General features: G+C 47.6%; 1 protein-coding gene across 2 annotated transcripts in view; it reads right to left on the bottom strand.

The window, feature by feature from the left end:
- Positions 1–16,771: 16,771 nt before the first annotated feature.
- The window catches only part of EXD2 (exonuclease 3'-5' domain containing 2), a 54,947-nt gene continuing 49,763 nt past the window's right edge, over positions 16,772–21,955 (bottom strand). For both annotated transcript variants that reach the window (XM_082733992.1, XM_082733991.1), the window contains 2 exons: positions 21,192–21,548; positions 16,772–18,222 (listed from right to left, as the gene is read on the bottom strand). In XM_082733992.1, coding sequence (XP_082590118.1) covers positions 18,006–18,222; positions 21,192–21,548 — 574 coding nt within the window. In that variant the 3' untranslated portion in view covers positions 16,772–18,005. The remainder of the gene's footprint in view (positions 18,223–21,191; positions 21,549–21,955) is intronic.

The raw sequence follows: 21,955 nt of genomic DNA on the forward strand, positions 1-21,955 counted from the left end.
AGGAAAATGAAGAAAGAAAAGCCTAATGAGTCCTTGCTGCAGAAGGATCATGGTTGCTACCGCAGTACCCTCTTCCTCACTCCAAACAAGACCGTGAGGGGACGTCAACAAGTCCAGAAACAGCCACACCGAGAAGAGGACCCTGGAAAGGGTGTACAAAGAGGGTCTCACAAAGACTAGCAGGGAAACCGAGGCCCGAGGCAGGTGGTGGTCGAGAACAACAGGAGATGCTGTGGAGATGGCACTGGCCCCGGAGCCGTGGGCCAGCCTTGCTCTCCTGGGTGTCTCTTGTCTGGGAAGTTTAATTAGACAGCTAGAGGGGCCAGGATTCATCTCTGTCAAGCCAAGCCATTCCTGGTTTCCCCAGGAATCATGAGGCTGATCCAGGGGTCATGCCCTCTGTGGGAAGCCAGGACAAGCTTGCTGCCTAAGAGTCAAGCCCCACGGGCATTTCCAAACCATAAGAAAATGTAAGGGAACTGCCCTCCTCGTGCCCCCACTTCCACACAGGCTCTCGGGTCAGCAGAGTGGAAAGACTTGGAGGATGGCCCTCCGTTGCCACTGGCCGCTTCCCTCAGCCCAGCCTGGCCTGTGCCTAATTACCTTTAGTCTTGAGAAAACCAGGTGAGAGGACGTGGGATCCAAAGACATTACATCAGCCCCTAGTGAGAAGCTCCAAACTCACGCCTAGGCATGGGGGATGAAGCTAGAAACTGCAATCAGGCTGATGGGGTTTCTGGTGGCTCTAGAAGGAGGGCTGTATGAGGTGAGGGAGGGAAAGAAGAGGTGGAATTCGGCAGGATTTCCACAGGTCTCACCTCTTACTCCCCAGGGTTCCGTGGTGAGGATGCTATACTTCTGTCTCCATTGTCACTCCCTGGTAGCTCTGTCTGGAAGAGAAGGCTCTCTGCCCCACCCCCACACATTCCCATGTCACCACCACGAGAAAAACCCCACAGGGACATAGCCTCTCTGAATGACGTTCGTTAGACTTCACAGCCATCCCTCCCTCAGATGGACACAGTAAACTTCCCATGGCGGGGTAGGGGGTAAGGAGACAGGTCACTACCATGCTCATTTGGCTGACAGAAATCTGACCTAGGCAGAGGTTAAGCAATGAGCCTGGAGCCACAGGCTGAAGCTCAGCTCCCCCCCCCCCCCCCCAGATGGATCTTAGTGATCAGTGACGTCAGGGGGCGTTGTTTCCTCTCTGGTCCTAGGAACTGAGTCCGGTGGAACCAGAGAAGCAAAGCGACACCTAAGAGACTTGGTGCTGCCCGGAACTCACTGAACCAGGGTGGTAATAATAGCTGAGGTTCACTAGGTACCCAGCAGGGGCCAGGTGTTGAGTGGGCTCCCCACATCCGCGATCTCTGAAGCCCCACAACCTGCAGACCTGGACTTGGGGATACTCTTGGTGGTGGTGGCGGCGGCCGAGAGCCACCCAGCAGGGAGGAGGCGGGGCTGGATTCGAGTCTGGTCCCCCTGCTAGTGTCTGGGCACCAGTACAGGGCTTCCAAGCACACTGGGCAGTCTGCAGGGTGGTCAGAAGTTCTGCACGCAGGGACCTCCCCTCCCCCACGGGGGCCTCCATTTTCTCCTCTGGAAAATGAGGGATGCGGGGAGATGACCTCCAAGGTCCCTCCGACTGTGCCTTTTAGGACCGCTGGTTCCTTGGGTATTTTCTTCCAAAATGTGGCACCGCTCCCCGCATGGTTCTTCTCTTTTAAAGCTGTCAAAGCCAGCACTCAGGAGCCTCAACTGGGCAAAGTGAAGTGCTCCCCGTGCTCCCAGAGGCCCCGGGGAGCTCTCTGTCCCCATGCTTTTGATGTGTGGATAGATCACAGAGGGGAGAAAGGCTGCGGAGTTCAGGCGAGACCCTGGCTCTGGACTTGGACAACCCGCATTCAAATGCTGGTTCTGTCCCTTATTAGGAGAGTGGCTTGGGTGAATTCTTACTCTCAGTTTCTTCATCTATAAGGGGCATTGACAGTCCTTAACTGACAGCACTGCTGTGAAAGGTAGGAAATAAGGCACGGAAACTCCAGTGCTGGTAACCATCCCCATCCCAGACCCCCACCCCACCGCGCGCCTCTCACAGGCACTGCTGCTGGCTCCTGGCTATGGGTCTCTAGAAAGGCCTGCCCAGGGCACATGCAGGGGAATGTTCACCAGGGCTGGGAAGGAGAAGACTCTGGACAGGCCCAACAAGGGTAACTATCCTGCCGCATTGGGGCATGGCTGCCTGTGTCTCCACAGTCTGTGTTGAGCAGCCTGGAGGGAGCTGGGGAGAGGCAGCATGTGGGACCGCAGCTACTGCTGGGTGTCCATTCTTGCCAGCATACCCATTACCCTTGCGACTCAGTCAGCTTGGAAGCCTCTTGCCCTGTCTGCAGCTGCAGCAGGGACCTGGACGGTGGGTGAGGGGGACTTGTTAGACCACCGTGTCTGCTCTAAGCAGCAAAGGAGGAAGACATGGTGAACAGAGCGTATGTTACCAGGCAACAGGCACTGTGCCAAAGCAAGATCTCAGAATACTCACAATGACCCTGTGAGGAAGGGGGAACCAGACCCTCTCCCTTGCACAGACAAAGGGGCTGGTGCCTGCAGGAGTCCCTCAGCCCCGAGTGGGGGATCAGTGGCACAATCCCCACAGCCAGCGGGCTGCACTGAAGGCACCATATAAGGGAATATTATTTCTAAGCTAAGTTCCTTATAAACCAGCAAGGAGAGGACCTGGCTCTTTGAAAGGAATTCCAAGGGGTGCCTGGATGGCTCAGTCATTGAGCATCTGCCTTTGGCTCAGGTCATGTCCCAGGGTCCTGGGATCAAGCCCCCTATCGGGCTCCCTGCTCAATGGAGAGCCTACTTCTCCCTCTCCCTCTGCCTGCCACTCTGCCTGCTTGTGCTCTGTCAAGTATATTAAAAGAAAAAAAAAAAAAAAACCCTAAAAAAAAAAAAAAGGAACTCCCAAGAGTCTTATCAGTCATCGTTCTCTTATTTGGCTTTTCAGATCAGTTTCTGCCACTGGGGTGTAAGCTCCACGAGGCCAGGAGTACTTGTGTTTGTTCCCCATGGGCTCCCCAGCACTTAGAACAGCTTGGCATATAGCCACACATAGTACGAGCTCATTAAGTAGTTGTTGCTGGAAGGGAGGGAAGGAAGAGGAGCGGATAGCTGTGTGCAGGAGTAGAGCTGAGAAAGGGAGTGACTCCTCTGGGGTCAGTGTGGCCAGTGCGGGGACTCACTCAGGTTCCCCAACAGTGCTTCCTTGGGAGCCCTGCCCCCCTCCCTGCAACCCCAGGACCCGGGGCCAAATGCTGTGGCTGCAGGATGGCAGGGTGGGGCATGGGAAGCAGAAAGGTCAATCAGAATTTGGGAGGAGTGACCCTGGTTCTGGTGGATAACTCCAGGAATATTATTACTAATCACGAAAGGAGGCAGCTGTTGCATTTGGGAATAATAAGATTGCAGAGGCTGAGGGTTAATTAGAAATGTGTCAAATACTTTCTCTTAACAGTAAGGAATTTCTACAAAGGAGAAATGTATAAATAAAGCCAGCTGGTCAGCAGAATTGGTCCTGGAGGCAGAGCCCTTTGCAAGGCCTTCCTGACCTCCCCATTTCTCGGGTGCTCTACTTCATTCCTTCCCCCTCTCCACAGCCTCTAAGGAGATGAGTGGCAAAGGTCCTCAGAGCCAAACAGATGGCCCAAAATGCCAGGGCAGTGTTTGTCACATGCCCGTCTCTCACCTTTGAATGGGAGTTCCTCTGAGCAGGGCCTGGCAGCCTTCTTTTGTCACCAGTTTCTAGCACAGTGTTAGGGCATCGTGGCAGCACTAATATTTGTGCGAGTGAATGAGTGAGTAAATACCTGGGGTCCACCCAAGGGCTGCTGCTACTCCCCATTCTGTCCCATGAAAATCCCACAAGCCTGCTCAGATGACAGATCTGGCCTGCTTACATAGGGTGGTATGCCCAGTCCCTTTTTTTTTCCTTTCCTTCTTGAGTGCCTACCATACCAGGCAATTCTGTTCTAGGGATATGAAAATGAACAAAAACTGACCGCAGCTTCTGAGGAGCCCAGTAACTGATCCTGGGGAAAAACACATCCATAAGAGGATATAATGGAACTCTCTCGAAGCACAAAGGGGGCTTCTCCAAGTAAGAAGTCATCTGAGAGCTGAATCTTAAAAGGCAGGCTGGTAGGCAAGAGTGAAAGGGTGTTCTGGGAAGAGGAAGAGGCAAACAGAGGACACGAGGATGTGGAAGTGTGTGGGAGCTCAGGAAATGGCGAGGGGTTTGGGGGTAGGGGTAGGGCGTGGTGATGGTAACAAGGGCAGAGGTGTAGGCATTGACCAGTTAACAGATGTCTTCTCTGTCTTTGTAGGACATTTGGACTTACTCTGGTAAGCCATGGAGAACCACCTAAGATTTTAAACCAGGGAGTGACATGATCGGTTACAAATTTTAGTGAGGAGGCTGGAGATAGGTGGTAGCAGGGGGTGACAAGGATACTGTGATGTTCCAAGCAAGCAGTGCTGTGGGCCAGGGTTAGGGCAGGAAGTCTGGAGGAGAGAGAGAGGACAGACTCAAAGGATTTGGTGATCGGTTGGAAGTGGGGTTAGAGAAAGGGATGAAGAATAGCATGCACATTTCTTATGTAGCAAACAAGTGCTTTGGTGCAAGGTAACCCACTATTAACTGAAACAGGAAATGCAGGTGGAGGAACAGATTTGGGAGGCATGTTCAACTGAACTGGAGCTCTCTGCGGTCTGTCCACAAAAGCAGCTGTAAATCCAGGTCTGGTGATCGGGAAGAGGAGTGGAAGGAGCCAGGTCAGGTAGAGATGAGAAAACCAGAAGCACAGCTGGGGCAAATGTGCTGGGTGGCTGCCCATGCGCCCAGCACCCAGGCATAGGAGAGAACCATGTGCATCAGAGATTAGGATTTCTGGATCCCTCATGAAAATGAAGCCATAGAAAACTGGTGGTTTTTTCCGCCTCCATCGGATGCCATGTCTCAAGGCCCTGGACCCAAGCTCTTGGGAATTCTCATTTCTTTATCAAGGACCTCATCACCTGGTACAGATTAGAACTGACCCCTAGACTTAGGGCTGGAGTGATATTTGGCTGAGAAAGAGATTATGTGGTAAGACCAGAGAGAATCTGAAATGCAGAGACCCCTCACCTTGCTCCTGCACCTCCTTTGGTCTAACTGGGCCCATAGCTGGTACCTCCATCTTCCCTGAGAAACTTGGAGGTGGAAACTAAGGGAATGTTCCTGGGATTGGTACATCTTTTGAAGCTCTCAGCAAGGCTGAAAATATCCATCGATATATTTTGAAGTGTAATTTCCACTCCCTTACCAGCCAAAATAATTGAACAGGAAGAAAAAGCTGTTAATGCAGGAGGCGTGTAACATCAGATCCACATTGCCTGGAAATTTACCATTTCAAAGCAATTGAGGGTTTTTACTGCCAGTGTTTATAGTCATACATGTCCCCTCTCACTGAAGCCATCAAAAGGCCCATCAATCTGGGTTTGGACACTGAAATTGTTCAGAGTCTGGAGCAAATGTCAAAGCAGGCAGAATTTTTAAAAATTATCCTGCCGTTTTGTCAGCATATAAATCATGGGGGTGGGGGAGTCGCCTCCTGGGAAGCGGCGTAAACAGTTGGGGTTGCTGGTGCTCCTGGATCCCGTGGTGGCTGAGCTCCCCAGTGGCATGGCCAGGCACACCCTCCTCGCACCCACAGCATCTCTGATCTGGGCTCCATGCACCGGTTGTCCTCTTACTTGAGTCTGGGTGGGCATTTCTCCCTCCTGCCCAACAAAAAATGCCTGCCCAGTGACCCCAGGTCCAAGGGGGTGCATGTTCCCCAGGAGGGGAGTGACGTCATGCTGCCTCTTACAGCCTCTGCCCAGCTCAGCAGGAGAGACAGTCGACTTTGCCGACTTTCATTTTCTGTCCGCTGCCACTGCCTGTGTGTATGTGCGAGCATCATGTACGCAGGTGTGCTCTTTTTCAATTAGAATGTGACTTCAGGCTTTTCCTGGAAATTACTTATTTCTTTCCCTATGTTTGTATCCATCCAATGGAGGAAATTTCTAAACCCATGCCCAATCATTTGTCTTTCATTTTGGGATCCCTGTTTTTCTAAAGGCCACTCTAAAAGTGCCATTGCCTCACTTGGTGATCCTGGAAAAGTCACTTTCTGGGCTTCTTTCTTGTGTTTGAAATGGAGGCTTTGGTGCAAGGGACTTGGAAGGTCCTTTCTAGTGCTAGCATTTTAAGAGTTTATTTAGTTATTTTAGTATTTTAAACCGTTCCTGCCCCAGAAAGAATTATTGGCAATAAACGGAGACACAGTTTTCTTTATTATCATTTAGTCCCTCCACACACATTACATACATACATATACATCCAAACAATTTAAAATATTCCATTGGGTCAAGAACCTAAAAACTTCTGGATTACAGCAGACCTAAAAAGGAGAAGTAAGAAGAATGTACAAGAAATTGGTACATCCAGGATGCCTGAGGAGGGGAACTTGAGAAGTAGGAGACTTTTCATCATACATTCTTTTGTATCCTTTGATTTCTTTGCCACATGTGTTATTACCTCTTTAAACATTTTTTAAGCAAGGGAAGAGTTTTCCTTTCTCCTTCTCCAACGACAAGCCTCTCTGTAGCTCACTTGCTGGGGGGCAGAGGGGACCAGGACAGGGCTGGCGTCATGGGCCAGAAGCCATTCCTCAGCCCAGGCCCTGCTCAAGACCAGTCCCATCCCTCCAGCTGTCATGGCCAATAGCCACCCCATGTGCGTGGAGGGGTTCCGTGGGTGGGCACCACTGCCGGCTGCCCTTGCCTCGGGCACTCCGGCTGAGCAGTCAAAATGCTATAGGGACTCCATTCGAGGTGCTCCAGGAAGAGGCTAACTCTCCCAGCTCCAGCAGCCTGTGTGCAAAGGGGCCCAAGAGTCCAGCAAACGGCGAAGTGCATGCATCTAGCTTTAAATTCTCCAGATCTTACCATTCCCTTTCAAAGAGAGATTGCTTTTTGTTTCGTTTTCTGTTGCTAATATAACATGAGGGTAGGAACATGAAAGGAAATAGAAGAAAAGGACCAGAGATGCATGGAGAGAAAGGGTCTTTAAGGCTCCCCTTTCTCCGCCCACCCCCCCCCCCACCCTGCCACCCGCTGCTGGCCTCTGCTCGGTGGAGCTGGGCTGCAGCATCTCCAGCAAGTCCTGCCTGGTTTTCTCCCCTAGTGTAGCTCCTGCTCAGCTTTTCCTTGTGACATCCAGCTGCCACCCAGCCTTCCACCTCCTTTTCTGATTATCACCTTTGAAGGGTACTGGCCATCACTTGTGTCCCCTACTTTCTTCCACCCTCCTCTGACTCACCCACTTCCCTGCCACATTGCCCAGCACCACCCAGACTGGTGCTGCCACCTACCCCACAACTGGGATAGGTTCCTCCATTGTCCGTTCGAAGTCCCTGTACTCGACTTCTTTCTGGGGTCAACTTTGTCCCCCAGCAGGCTATGGGAAGGTGCGGGCAAGAAAACAACCTAAGAAGTCATGGCAGAGTCAGACAAGGAGCAGCAGATGGAGACATGCATTTGACAGAGCGGACACAAGAGATGGAAAGATACAGAGTATGAGGAAAATCAGCTTCAGGGAAAGAAAAAGCAGACAGCGAAAACCAATAAAAGCGTAATGAGTACTAAAACCAGAAAGGCCTGAAGAGAAACCATCCAGGGAGCAGCAAGCGGACGCCTGACACCAGTGGCGTCAGGTCAGAGGGAAGGAGCAGGAGGGCTGGGGCGGGCAGCATGGGAGGGGCGGGAGGCAGGAGGCATGGCGCAACAGAACCCTCTCGGGAAGGATCATTCACCTCCCGAGCTGTGGGGCTTACTGGCTGCAGCGAGTAGAATCTATTTAAAACACAGCAAGCATTTTACCTCAGTCTGTTTCCCTGTCTAGAAAAAGCTGGAGCCAAAGGCTTAGGAAACCATTCCAGCATTAGGACCCCGCATGGACGACAGAGCAGAGACCAAGAGATCCTTCCCCCTCTGGGAATCAGCCTCCAGGCTAAACTCACAGCTATTGATCCAAGTCCCAAGGGCCACTCGTGTTATCTACTTCCACAGGGAAAGCCTCTACGACTTCCTTCATTCAGTCTTCAAGCTTGTCAGAAAGCAGATGCTGTTCAAATGTGACAGCTGTGCTGAAGGATGCTCACAGGGAGCTCCCTGACCAGTGGGAATATTCGCAATGATGACTGGAGAAGCCTTGGGTGATCGGATAACAGCAAGGCAAAGAAGAGAGCACCAGAGAACATCACAGATAAAATGGCCCCAGGGAAACCAGATGGGACTTGAATTGGAAAAACACAAACAGCCTCACTCCTTTCCCTGGACTGTATATCTTTGGGAAACTCTAATCTGGGGAAGACCTGACTCTTTACCGGCCTGCCGCAAAGGAGTACAAAATAAGGCTGGGAGCTCAAAGTGGCGTAGAGAGCCATCCATCCATCACGTTTTGGTTTCTGTCTGACTGAGAGGGCTGGGAATAAGAGGTCTTCCTTCCCTGGCTCTGGAGCTTGTAAATTGTGTAAAATACTGTTCCTGGCTGAATATAAGTCCTCAGCTCTGCATGACATTTATATTCTTGAAAAACTTAGTGTATAAATCAAATCAAATTTTGCCTGCCAGAGAAGTTGGCTTTTCAAAGTAAATTTGAGGTCAATCCTATGTGTAAAAAGAAGAATGGCCTGTGAAGGTGAAAAATCATGCCAGTTCATGTCTGTAACTTTGGAGTTCTGAATGTCTGATTTGGGTGGCTGTGGGGTGGGGGCATGACTTTCTAGAGATCCGGCTATAGTTCACTTGCAGATTGGGATTCAGCATTACTTTAAAACAAACAAAAAACTTAAATCAGATAGGTATGTTGCAGAAGCCCCACTAAAGAAATAGGAATTTTTAAAAATTGATTAGGGAACACTTCAAATACGTATTTTAGAAGTATTGAGCCTAATAATTAAAAAACCCAACTCCAGGGTGCCTGGGTGGCTCAGTGAGTTAAGCCGCTGCCTTTGGCTCAGGTCATGATCTCAGGGTCCTGGGATCGAGTCCTGCATCGGGCTCTCTGCTCAGCGGGGAGCCTGCTTCCCTCCCTCCCTCTCTGCCTCCCTCTCTGCCTACTTGTGATCTCTGTCAAATGGATAAATAAAATCTTTAAAAAACAAAAAAACAAAAACCCAACTCCAGCTATTAGCAACTCCTGGTCAATCCTGTGAGAAACATAGACTTTTGAGCCAGATGACAGATACAGAGAATGAATTTTATAGGACAAGACAAACATGATTAGTCGTACTGAGGCTGTAGGTCCAAGTTTCTGCATAAGTGCCTTAGACTACAGCCTGGAGTATAAAGAGAAAGGCTGAGAAATATATTCTTGGTGAACAACCAAAGAAAGCTGGGACTTAAAAAACAAAACTCCCCCTCCCCCCAGCCCCAGGCTGAACAACTCCCAAGTAACAATAACAGAGGTTCCCTTCAAGGAGGGAAAGGACTGGGGGGGGGGGTTGGAAGGGAGACAGTCCCTTTTCACATTACACATTAAAAAAGATTGTTTTGTACTATGTGCACACATCACCTATTTTCTTTCTTTCTTTCTTTTTTTAAAGATTTTCTTTATCTTTAAATAAAAAATAAAGAGAGAAAGAGTGAGTACGAGCAGGGGGAGGGGCAGGCAGAGGGAGAGGGGGAAGCAGGCTCTGTACCAAGTAAGGAGCCCAATGTGGGGCTTGATCCCAGGACCCAAGGATCATGACCAGAGCCAAATACAGATGCTTCACCAACTGAGCCACCCAGGTGCTCCCATATTACCTATTTTCAAAAGTAACTCGTAAAGAACAAGTATCGTGAAGAGTTGCAGTAAACACAACTACATATGACAAAAGAGCAAACTGCCCAGACTCAAGACTACCAGTTCTTCATGTTTTCACCTGAATTTGCACTCGTATAATAATTTGCTCAGGTAGATGAATGTACAACCTTCCAATCCAAGGCCATACATCATCAGAATAGATGTTTCATGTAATATAAGAAACCTGAGCTCCGGTGTGCCTAGGTGGCTCAGTTGGTTAAGCGACTGCCTTTGGCTCAGGTCATGATCTCGGAGTCCCAGGATCGAGTCCCTCATCAGGCTCCCAGCTCTGCAGGGAGTCTTCTTCTCCCTGTGACCTTCTCCCCTCTTATGGTCTCTCTCTTGCTCTCTGTCAAATGAATAAATAAAATCTAAGAAAGAAAGAAGGAAGGAAGGAAGGAAACCCAAGCCCTGGGAGCTGGAGTAACTGGACTTAGGACTGTCCTGGAGCTGGTGGGGTTGGCATGTGCCCTGAGCCCAAAGCCCTGGGTAGGGGCCTGGTTGGGACTCTTGCATCATGCCCTACCTGCTCATCAGCACCCAGATCCACAAAGAAGTGGGCCTCAACCTAGTGGGTGCTGAGCCCTCAGTTCCAGAGCTGATGTGGCATCTGGGGGGCCTCAAAGAGAAGTGTGTTGGGAAACAATTTTTGAGTACTTCATCAGTGACCTTCCCCACATGATCCTGGACAAGCTGGAACGTGAAGGTTTCCATGTGCTCAGCATGACAGAGGTGAGCCAGATGCTGGTGTGGGGTGTGCACAAGGACTGACTCTTTCACACTGAGGAGCAGACCGGGCACCCTTTTCTCGCGTGATTCCCAATCATGAGTGTCTGTTCACTCACTGTCTAGCCCCTCACTTCCCAAATCATCATTTTCCTTTCCCTGTACCACTGGGCAGTGAATGGCCTTTTCTGAAACCTTCCTCAGCCTGTGGGAGAGGGCAGGGCCCTTGCCCTGGGGCTTCTAGCTGCCCCTTCATCTTCAGGCCTGCCTAAGGGACTTAGAGGAGGTTGTAATCTCTGGGCAGGCTAAAGTGCTCCCAAGAGCCAGGCTGTCCTAGGCCAGGAGCTGGGAGCATATAGCCCCAGGTTTGGGTGGGAAGGTCCTGCAGACCTAGTCTAGGCCAACAAAGGGCTGTGATGAGTGGCTGCTCAAAAAAAAAAGGGGGGGGGGGTGTGTGTGCCTGGGTGGCTCAGTTAGTTAAAGCCTCTGCCTTCAGCTCGGGTCATGATCCCAGGATTCTGGGATCAAGCCCTGCATCCGGCTCTCCGCTTGGCGGGGAGCCTGCTTCCTCCTCTCTCTCTCTCTTTCTGCCTACTTGTGATCTCTGTCTGTCAAATGAATAAATAAAATCTTTAAAAAAAGAGAAAGAAAGAAAGAAAGAAAGAAAGAAAGAAAGAAAGAAAGAAAGAAAGAAAGAAAAAGGAAGAAAGAAACCCCAGCCCTGCATGGTTAAATGCCTGCATACAATTTGTCAAAATTCACAGAGTACTCTCAAGATTTGTACTTCATGGGCGCCTGGGTGGCTCAGTGGGTTAAGCCACTGCCTTTGGCTCAGGTCATGATCTCATGGTCCTGGGATCGAGTCCCGCATCAGGCTCTTTGCTCAGCAGGGAGCCTGCTTCCTCCTCTCTCTCTCTGCCTGCCTCTCTGCCTACTTGTGATCTCTGTCATATAAATAAAATTAAAAAAAAAAAAAAGATTTGTACTTCATTGTATGTTCATTACACTGTGCTTCAATAAAGTATTATTAACAACATCAAAAAGCTTAGCCTTTGTGAAGAAAGAATGAAAGAAAGAATCGCCATTTGGGGTTTATTGGGTAGGTGGTTCAGAGAAAACTAGTGTTTTGAGAAGACAACACGGTGTAGACTTTCTGCAAAAACTTGCTCTTTGGAAACCATCACTACAGCATGTGCTTTTGGTTAAGCATTCCACGGCTGAAACGCAACTCTGTGCTGAGATGCCGAGAAGATGAGGCAAAATCTTGGCCAAGGTCAAGCTCTGCTGATGGTTTGAGAGGGGGGACGGCAGCCAACTGCTCTGCACTTGTGTAACATTTAACAAAAGAAAAACTAACCCCAAGCCATCTTCTGTCCCTTTTTGGAGCCAACATTAGCCCTGCTCATTGCATCCAAGAACTCAGAGGAAGTTGCATGTATGTCACTACAGCTCAGGCCTACCAAACCTCCAGGGCCCATACATACCTACTTTAATTTAAAAAAAAACTAAGCTAGCTTGCTGGGACTCTAGTTGGCTCTATTGGATATGATGGAAGATGTCAGAATTTTAGATGAAGTTAGGGTTCATCCATCAGAGGCAAAGAAATATACTTTAACCTCCCTTTTGGCTATCTGGTTACTTTTTCTGGAAATAAACTTAAACAAAATGCAACAAAGTGACCATAATTTGATAGACAATGAGGGCTCATGTCTGTATCTGGGTAACTATTATAAAAAGAGCTGCAAGCTTAGCATATTTGGTCCAAATATGTGCTACACAAAGAAAAGCCAATACACCAACACCCTCTTTGGGACTGAACGAAGCACAAAAAGGAACAGGGAAACATATTTTTTGTCAGGTTATAGGGAACAGATATAGATACACAGAAATGTCTTTCAGCAGTTTATAGAATATAAACTATATTTTATGCATGTCTGTCTTATAGATGCAAAAGGTAAGAGGGACAAAGTCCAAGGCCAGTCAGGGTTATACAAGATGCAGGCCCCAGAAACTTCCCAGTCTCCCTGTGAGGTGATCATGTCTTAGGACTTATGGATGGGTAACAATGTGTTAACACTGGATCCCTCAAATTTTCTTAGGCAGTCATGACAACATAAAAAAAGAGAGAATATTTTTAACTCATTGGTTTAATGTTTTCCTTTTAAAGTACCTAATTCTATTCAGTCCTCTATAGTATAGTCTTAATTTCTCCTATCCTTAAAATGAGAAACACTCATTCCTTTTTTCTCAATATCTTCCCATCTACAATACTTGGCAAACTTGCCTCATTTCCATTTTGTGCTTATCTCTTGTTAAACCTTACAGCACAAGCAATGCAACTGAAGATACAAATTTCTCCTCTTTATTGCTGAATAGTGAACTGTGAGTTCCTAAGGCCACAGACAGCACACCTCTGGTTGAGAAGTATATTTTGACCTTAGGTGGAACACCAGATGGAGGAACCAGGCTTCTCTCTAGTCAATGAGGCCAGGAGGACATGGTGTGGCATCCTGCTTCCCTCATTCCCCCCCTTTCCGTGCATAGTCTCCATTCCCAGAGCTGGGGGCGGGATGAGGGTGTGCAACGATGAAGCAGAAGGTACACGGCTTCCAAGGGAAAGCGCCACATAAGAAACAGTGGGATGTATTGCCGAATGCTACAGCTAGGAGGGTCCTTACAGCACATCTAATCTTAACTTCTAACTTTACTGGTAAAGAAAGGAGCCCAGAAAAGTTAAGTGATTAGTCCAAAGATATACAGGTAATGGCCAGAACCAAAACCTAGGTCACCAGGCTGTTCCTCTGATCCTTTAACACACAATAGAACTGAGTACAGGGAAAAGCAAAATAGAACATTAAGTCCATGGGCTACAAGCCCATCAACCCATGAACCAAATAAACATATCTCTTTTAAAACTACCCATATCTTAATCTCCCATTTCTTTTCAGCTGTTAGCTTACTAAGCTCAAATGTTTGATTCTTATCCAGGACTTAATGGATACCCTGGTGGCCTGGAGAGTCAGAATCCCAACTCTGCCCCAGCATGTTGAAGCCTGAAAAGGGAGATCTTTGGGAAGCAGGAGTACAGTAAAAGTAGCCTTTCCTACTCAGGAATATTCTGGACCACACATCATGCTTATATTAATGCTGACTCCAAACTCAGCAGCTTTTGGAGCTTATGCAGGCAGAAAAGGCAACAGACTACCCACTTAGCAAGAGGAAAATGCAAGAATTAATAACAAATAAGGAAGCTAGAAGGAGGATAAATGCTTTGGATTCAGTCTGGAAGGCAGGGAAATTACTTCCATTCAGAGCAGAAAATGACCTTTTAAGGCAGTGTATACTACATCTGAAGAGGATGCAACACAGGATGCGTGAAGCAGGTCCTTTGATATTCCCTATTCCTGTGCAAAGGAAGTCAATTCCTGATTATCCCTCAAATGATGACCCATTTGGTCTAGTTACCCACAGTATCTAGGGACCTCCAACAAGAGTGGGCTATATAGACAAACCTCGTTAGATGGAAATACTAATGTACTTCCCACTTTCCCAGATAACATGCTGGCATTCAAGGGAGGGCCTTGGTGCCTCAAGCAAAAGGCAGGGGATGGGGGGTGACTAAAGCATCTCCTAGCAGGCTGGAAGGATAGGTAATTGGAACAAGCAAGCTGCCCGGCTGCATGTAAACCCAGACCATCACTGGATATGAAACTGCTCCGGGACTGGGGACAAGAAGGTATAAGGCTTCAGCATGAGGAGGTAACTTGGTGAATAGCTAAAGTATATCACTGAATTCCAAAGCAAAAATATTCTGGGGACTATGTATTATATTTACATTATTCAGATCAAGAGTTCATCACAGCAATGTCATTCTTAGACCTTCTTTCAGCTTATCTCACCCAAGAAAAACTGATTCCCACTGTATTCCTGAAAGATCAGGCATTCTAAAAATGGCCACTTAGCAACAGAAAAGACAAAAGATCAAGAAGAAGGACTCTTTTAAAATATGTAACAATTAGTAAACTAGCAAACCAAGAAACTGTCTTCTTTAACAGTAAAAAGTGATAGTGTGATGATGGGACATGATGAAGGGGAAAAAAAAGAAGGAAAACGATCAACAAATGAATGAAAAACTCAAGAGAGGTAAGGTAAACTGAGAATTCAGATTATAGTCAAATGTTAGGGCCCCACACTAACAGGTAAGAAAGGAAGCCAAATAAAAGCTCTTTCTGCCTGCTGGGCTCCTAAGAGTCTAAAATGAGGGATTAAAATGGCTTTATTTCAACAGAACACATTTTGTCATCTGATCTCCATCCGTGACATGGATAAGAATAAGTAACTTATGGTTGCACTCTTAAAAAGCAACAAATCCCTGAACATTGTGCCTTGTTCACTTTCGGATGGCAAATCACTGCTGTGTATCATACACACAAAAAAGACCTGTCTGTAACTTTTATTTTAAGTTTTTATTTTAAAATAGTGTTTCCAAAAAACACTGACTACAAGGGGAAATGAGTCAATAAAGGATGGGAGATAAAGAGGAGGCAGAGAGAAGACTGTAAGCCTAGAAACACAATGATCCGGGTACATTCGGAGGCCCTTGCCATGACCCTGTCCTCTCACTACTGTTCACATGGAGGCTCAGTAAATGTACTGGGACACGAGCTAAAGGGTTAGAGAGAAGCAGTCCCTTGATATATGCTCCTAAAAGGTGATATCAATTGGTACTCACTCCAGAAATGTGAGACCTCCTCTGCCCCATCCAATCGCTAGAATTCTATCCTAAATAAATTATCAAAGATATAGTCAAAGATTTATACAAAAGACAGTTCAACACAATATCACTGACATTAACAAAGGATCTGAAACAACCAAAATTTCAACAGTGTGGGAATGGACAACTGAAGTATGGAAGAGTCACTACGAATCTACTTTCAAAGATGAGGGGTACAGGAAATTAATTATTTGTGGTACCACGTTAAGTGAGGGGTAAAAAATAGGATGTCACAGTCTATATGTACAGGACTCTGAATTCTGTTTGTATTTCACACATTTTTAAATAATGAAGGAAATTTGTGGACATCCCAGCAAAGGTTAGCTCTTTTCTAGATGGAGGGAAGATGGATGATTTTTTACTCCTTCTTTAGACTCATTTCTCATGAACATACACTGCAATAAATACTTCTTTTATAATATGCCTGCCCTAAAATATCTCATTCAAGGTCACCACTGTCAGTCTTCGGGAAAGGGTGCTAAGGGCTGACTCAAGAGAATGAAGAGTCAAATCCACCCAGTAACTTCTGAGAAGGGTGAGAAATCTTGTGTGCCAGTCTAGCCTCCTTTTCTACGGTGCCTGTTGGCTCTGGTGGCCCACAGCTCTGCTGGAGAATCTATTCCTTGTTCCTACAGCAACCACCGCACCTAAATAACCTCATGTTTCTCCCCTTTTAGCATGAGGATCACAAGGAATGAAAATGAAAGCACCCTACTCCCAGTTTCAGAGGAAGTTTTTCTGGTAACCCTATTCAAATGGCCCCAAATCAGCTACACGGATCTGGAAACACAAGTCATCAGCTGTGTTCAGGAACCATATATAAAAGCCCTACTTCTCAAGACTGACTATAAAACAGAATCTGTGAGTGCCACCTTGTGGCAAGCCTGACCACTCTAACGCCCACCCGTGACGCCCCATGGTTCACCCCCGGACTCCGGAGCATGGGGTCCAGCCACTGAGCACATGGCCCACAGTGACCTACCCCACTGAACATACGGTCCTGGAAGAGGCTGGTATTGTTCATCTTCAAGGATCTCTAGTTTAGTGCCCCAAAATGCCTGTTTGGGGGCAAGAGGGCACAAAGCGGCGGACGAACAAAACGCACACCGGTTTGCGGACGCTCCGCTGATGGGCTGAAGCCGCGCTGTGTGTGGTATGTCGTGGCGCACGCCGTGCGTGGTACGTCCATGTGCTCGCTGTGCGTGGTGTACCTGTGTGCGTGCCATGCTTCTGCCCACAGCAGGGACCCCAGGGGTGAATATCTCCTCCCCCAAGAATATTTACTGATTTTACAAAGCCGAGAAGAAAAAAAGTTTTACATTTACAGTCAGTGAGCGTTGTGCTTAGAAGTTTTATTTATGAGTGTTAGAGCAACCATCACCAACTTGGGCACAATTTCAAAACAGCTCCTGTTGGATTCTGGCCATAAAATCACTAAGTTTGTTACGATCTTGTCAAGTAAAAAAACCTTTCCTCATACTTTAGAAAAACTGCTAATCACTAATAATTTATGCTCAAAGTGGTGGCTTCACATAAAGAGATGAAACACCACGGTTCTGAACATCTAAGTATATGAATTAATCTCAGAGTCCCACGCACAAGAGCGGGTGGAGAAATCCTCCCAACGCAATCCGACCAAAGGACTCCAAGAGAGAATTAAGTGTTGAAAAGAGGTCAGTATTACAAATCGGAAGGAACACAGAACACGGAAGGGACGTGACACTGACTCTGAGAGTAGAGAATCTTCCTCTCAGAAGGAGATTCAGCTAGAAAACCTTGCAGTTCTGGACACGAGGATTGCAATGAATAGACAACAAACAGCATGAAAGGGAAAGCGAAGCAAATATCAAAGTTCTCTTGAGAGATGATGCTTGTACCTCTTTCTGCCCCACCCAGTTAGAAGGCCTATTTCCAGAAAAGGATTTCCTCCAGTGTTAGGGTGGAAGCATATGGCAGGAAGTCGCTGCTTTGGTCCTGGCTGTGTAAAGGGGAGCATCCTCAAGTATGGAAATAAACCGAAGTGACCTAGATGGGATGGATCTCAACCAGGTGAGATGTGGGAGGGCATGAACTTAAGGAATTTATAATTATGAGCTTGAACTGGGGAAATGAATCTGACTCCTGTTCACCTCTCCAACCTCTGCAAGAATTTCTCCTGTCCTAACCCAATGGGATTAAAATACTTGACTGCCCCTGTTTGAGAAAAAACAACATACCGGGCAGGGAAGAAATGTATTAAAAACCTGAGCGTCTTGAAAAGTCACTTCAGGGGAGAATCCTTCATCTGCTGTCTGTGCACAGGAAGCAAAAGAAGGAAAGTAAAATAAAGGCCAAGGCCCTTTTGTCCACAAATAATAAGAGGGAAGCAAAAGGAGTTCTCACTCTGCCCAAGTAAAATCCAAAACCATAAGCTCCCCTTGAAGCAACAGCCCGCCTCCACCAGAAGCATCCTGGGATTGGCATGGGTTAGCATTCCGTTGTGACACTAGGCTCTGACAATTAATGACACAGGAAGAGGTGACTTTCCCACCTTGGCTCAGCTTCCCAGCCATCCTGGGAGGAGAGCAGCTCTCAGGACAGCTTGATGGGAAGGTCTTCCCCGTATTTCCGGAGCAGCTTCTGATGGTTGTGGTCCACTGACCACTGCTGGGGCAGGTGCTTGGGCTGCATGGAGTCCAGGAAGTGCTGTCGCCAGCGGCTCTCCAGCTGCATGAGGGAGCGCAGCCCGCCCTGGCTGTGGCACTGCACCACCTTCAGCCCATGAGGAATGTAGTTTTCGTTGGAAATCCTGGCAAGACACAAAGCACAAGGGTCTGAGGAAGACAAGCACAGGACGGTGTCACAGACGGCTCCAAATGCTGTGGGCCAGGGGGCTGCCACAATGTTAGATCAGGAGGTTGCTGGACTTCTAAAGGTTGATTCCTTTAGTGCTTTTTAAAAAATTTTTATTTATTTGAGAGAGAGCACGTGAGCACAAGCAGGGTGTGGGGTGGCAGAGGCAAAGGGAAAAGCAGATTCCCCGCTGATTGGGGCTCAATCCCAGGACCCTGGGGTCATAATCTGAGACAAAGGCAGATGCTTAACTGAGCCACCCTGGCGCCCCCTACTTTAATGTTTTTAAAGCATCTTTCCTACATCTGCCATTTTAAGAAGTCATTTGGACATACTGCACACAATCTGACAGAAGATATTTGGGGATTCTGAGCTATATTTGTGGGAGGCCACTGCCGGAAGCTCAGCCCCCACTACAGGAGCCGCACTGTCTGGCTGACAATGAGTGAAGAACGTTGTTTTTTTATTTACTCCGGGGTTACTCAGGTACCAGCTTGTCCTTCTCAACCATACTCAGTATTTATATGGCGCTGCTAAATCACCCTGTGTGTTCTTATGTTTCAAACGCTGGAATACATACATGTAAAAATGCAAGGTGGGACATTTCTTTAGTGCCTCCTTTCTCACAGGAAGAGTGCCAAACCATACAGCACAGGCAGTAGTCAGTGGTGTTGTAATAGCATTCTAAGGTGACAGATGGGAGCGTCACTTGTGGGCATAGCATAACACATAAACTTGTCGAATCACTGTTGTACACCTGAAACTAATATAACACTGTGCATCATGTGTCACAATGTTGTGTCAGCTACACTTCAACTTTTAAAAAATTGAAATTAAAAAAAGATGGGGGTGCCTGGTTGACTCAGTCAGTAGGACATGTGACTCTTGATCACATGGTCATGAGATCGAGCTCCACGGTGGGCCGAGAGATTAATTAAAAAAAATCAACAAATAAAAATCTTGGGGTACATGGCTGGCTCAGTCAGTAGAAATGCAGCTCTTAATCTTGGGGTTGTTAAGTTCAGACCCCATGTTGGGTGTAGAGATTACTCAAAGTCTTTGGAAAAAAAAAAAAAAGCCAAACCATATCACGAGAGATGTGTTTTGGTCCCATGAAATACTCAGTTGTGCAGCCGGCGCTGTTTAATGGGAAGATAAATCCTTGCCCTCTTCCTAACTAAGCAGAGAAGCCTTAAAAGTCCTCGGATGTCCTGCAAATAGTGCTTTCACTTCCTGTGAGTAACAACTACTTTTCCGGAAAAAGTCCCTACCCCATGGACTCAGTTCCCCTCCTTGCATTCATACCCCACTCTCATTCCTCCCTTCCAACACTCCCTCCCTCATTCCAGCAGTACCAGTGCCCTCCAGAAATCTGCAGCCACCTTACTGCTTAGCTGACAAGTGTCCCTAACTTGCCTATCTTCCCCCAAACAGCTTCTTCTCAGTCCAGACAGCCAAGTCCAGCATCCCTCTATCCTAGTCAGCAAGGTGATTGGTTAGAAAGGTCTGTGACTGAAAGGGGAAGTTTAGTTGTATTTGCAAATACATCTGGGAATTGGTTGGAGGAACCATTCTCATTAATTTCTCATTGGACCTTGGCAAGTTACTTAACTTTAACCTCAGGGTAGCTAACATAAAAAATAATATCTATGCTACAACCTCACAAAATAGTTAGGAAGAATCAAAATAGGACAAAACTCATTAGTACTGTTTTCTAACTTTGAAATATTTAACAAATGCAAGATATAATGCTAGCAGTTACCAGTAAGAAATCTAAATCCTATTTCAAATGGTTGTTAGAAGAACCGATTAAGACAATTTATAGAAAGTTTATTAGGTTGGATAAATAGAGCAGGATAACTTGGGACGCCTGGGTGGCTCATTCAGTTACGCATCCACCTTCAGCTCATGTCCTGGGATCATCCTCAGGGTCCTGGGATCAAGTCCCACATCGGGCTCCCTGCTAGGTGGGGAGCCTGCTTCTCCCTCCCTCTGCCAGCTGCTCCCCCTGCTTGTGATCTCTCCCTCTGACAAATAAAATATTTAAAAATATATTTAAATAGATTAAGACACCTACAACCATTTGATAAATGTTTGCTGCGATCTTTAAGATTCCGGGGTAATGAAACTGAAGTACAGCCAAGCAGCATCACTCTCACGGTTTTGGGAACTTATCAGTGCAATTCTTTCGGGCTCTAGTACTCCTGGAAAAGTGGTAACAGGAAGCAAAACTGGAGCAGGGGGCCCAGAGTTTCTTTCACCTCAGCCCTGTACCCATTCATTTGTCAGGGCCATCGGCTTCTCATTTAGGAACACTGAATTAAGTCACGAGTTCAACTCATGGGGAAGGAGAGGAAGCAAAGGAAGGAAGGAAAAAAGAGAATAGTATGAATGGTAAGACCAATTCTGGCCAGTTCTATTCAGTGGGCCAGTATCCTGAATGCAGATGAGACAGCAAACATGAATCCATTGGTCTCAGTTCCCAAAGACCTGGATGAGGTAAGGGACAGAAAGCCATGTACATTGTACTCAAAAGCAACTTCGGAGACTTGGGGTTATTTTTTGAGTATTATTTTCATCTCCTCTGCTGACTTCAGGATTGACTTCTGCACAGAATCTCTAAGGCAGAGCTCCACTGCATTTGAACTCATCTGCTCATCATGAAAATGGCTGGACAGAGATGACCCTGAAGGGTCAAGGACAGAAGGCAAGTCTCCTATGGAAAGGAAACTCTCACACCGATTCTTCTATCCCAGCCCCATGGTATTTTAAGCCATTAGATACTCAATGGGGTAACAGGAGGCTATGCTCTGCGCCTAAACGGCTCTTAGCCCCTGCCTGGCCGGCATCCCCGCTAAGCAGGTGGAGCTAGTGCCCCCAGAATGTCCCCCAAACCCTTCCCCGACCGGGAACTGTACACTGTACCTTGTCTCCAGGCTGGCCGCCTCCTGAAGCATCTCCTCCGTGACTGTGTCTGTGTGGTAAAACTCTCTGAGCGCCTGCAGCAGTTCCGCCTTTCGGTGAGCAGGCAGGCTCTCCGCGTTGAGCAGGGCCCTGGCCCCAGACCGTACCTGCCGGCGCTCAGGATCTTCCAGCAGGCGCAGCCCTTCCTCAGAGCCGATGGGGGCCTGGAACTCCCTGGCCAGCTGCTGCTTCAGGTGGTTGTCATAGTAGTTAGAGACAGCGTGGCAGGAGGTACAGAGCAGCAGCACATCGTGGGAGTTGTGGTCTTTCATCTCAATGGGGAAGTGCTTCCGGTACTCGTGCGGAATCACGTTCTTCCTGCCAAGCCCACCCAGAAGCAGCACTCGTTAGCATCGGACACAGAACGCAGGTGGAGCTAGCAGGCAGGCTGCTGGGATCCTCCTCTGGGCGTAAACAGGACCAAGAAGCCTCACGCACCACAACCCAACAGAGACTACATAAAGGCAAAACTGCCTCTTCCACTCTTGGCCTACCTACCTACCTGAGCCTTGGTTTCCTCTCCTCAAGGAGTAAGTTCATACCACATGCTAGCAAGAGGCAGCAGAGGGCCAAGGCAGAGGGAGGCTAACAACAACCTTTGCAAACACTGTGCTCCCAGAGAGGAAAAGTATCAGAGAAATGAAAAGAAATTCTAATGACCTTCAACATCTGGAAAATAACTCTCAAAGCATGTAGCAGGTCCCCCTACTCCTGAAATTTTGGAA

Source organism: Mustela nivalis (genome assembly GCF_964662115.1).
Source record: "Mustela nivalis genome assembly, chromosome: 6".
Lineage (NCBI taxonomy): Eukaryota > Metazoa > Chordata > Mammalia > Carnivora > Mustelidae > Mustela > Mustela nivalis.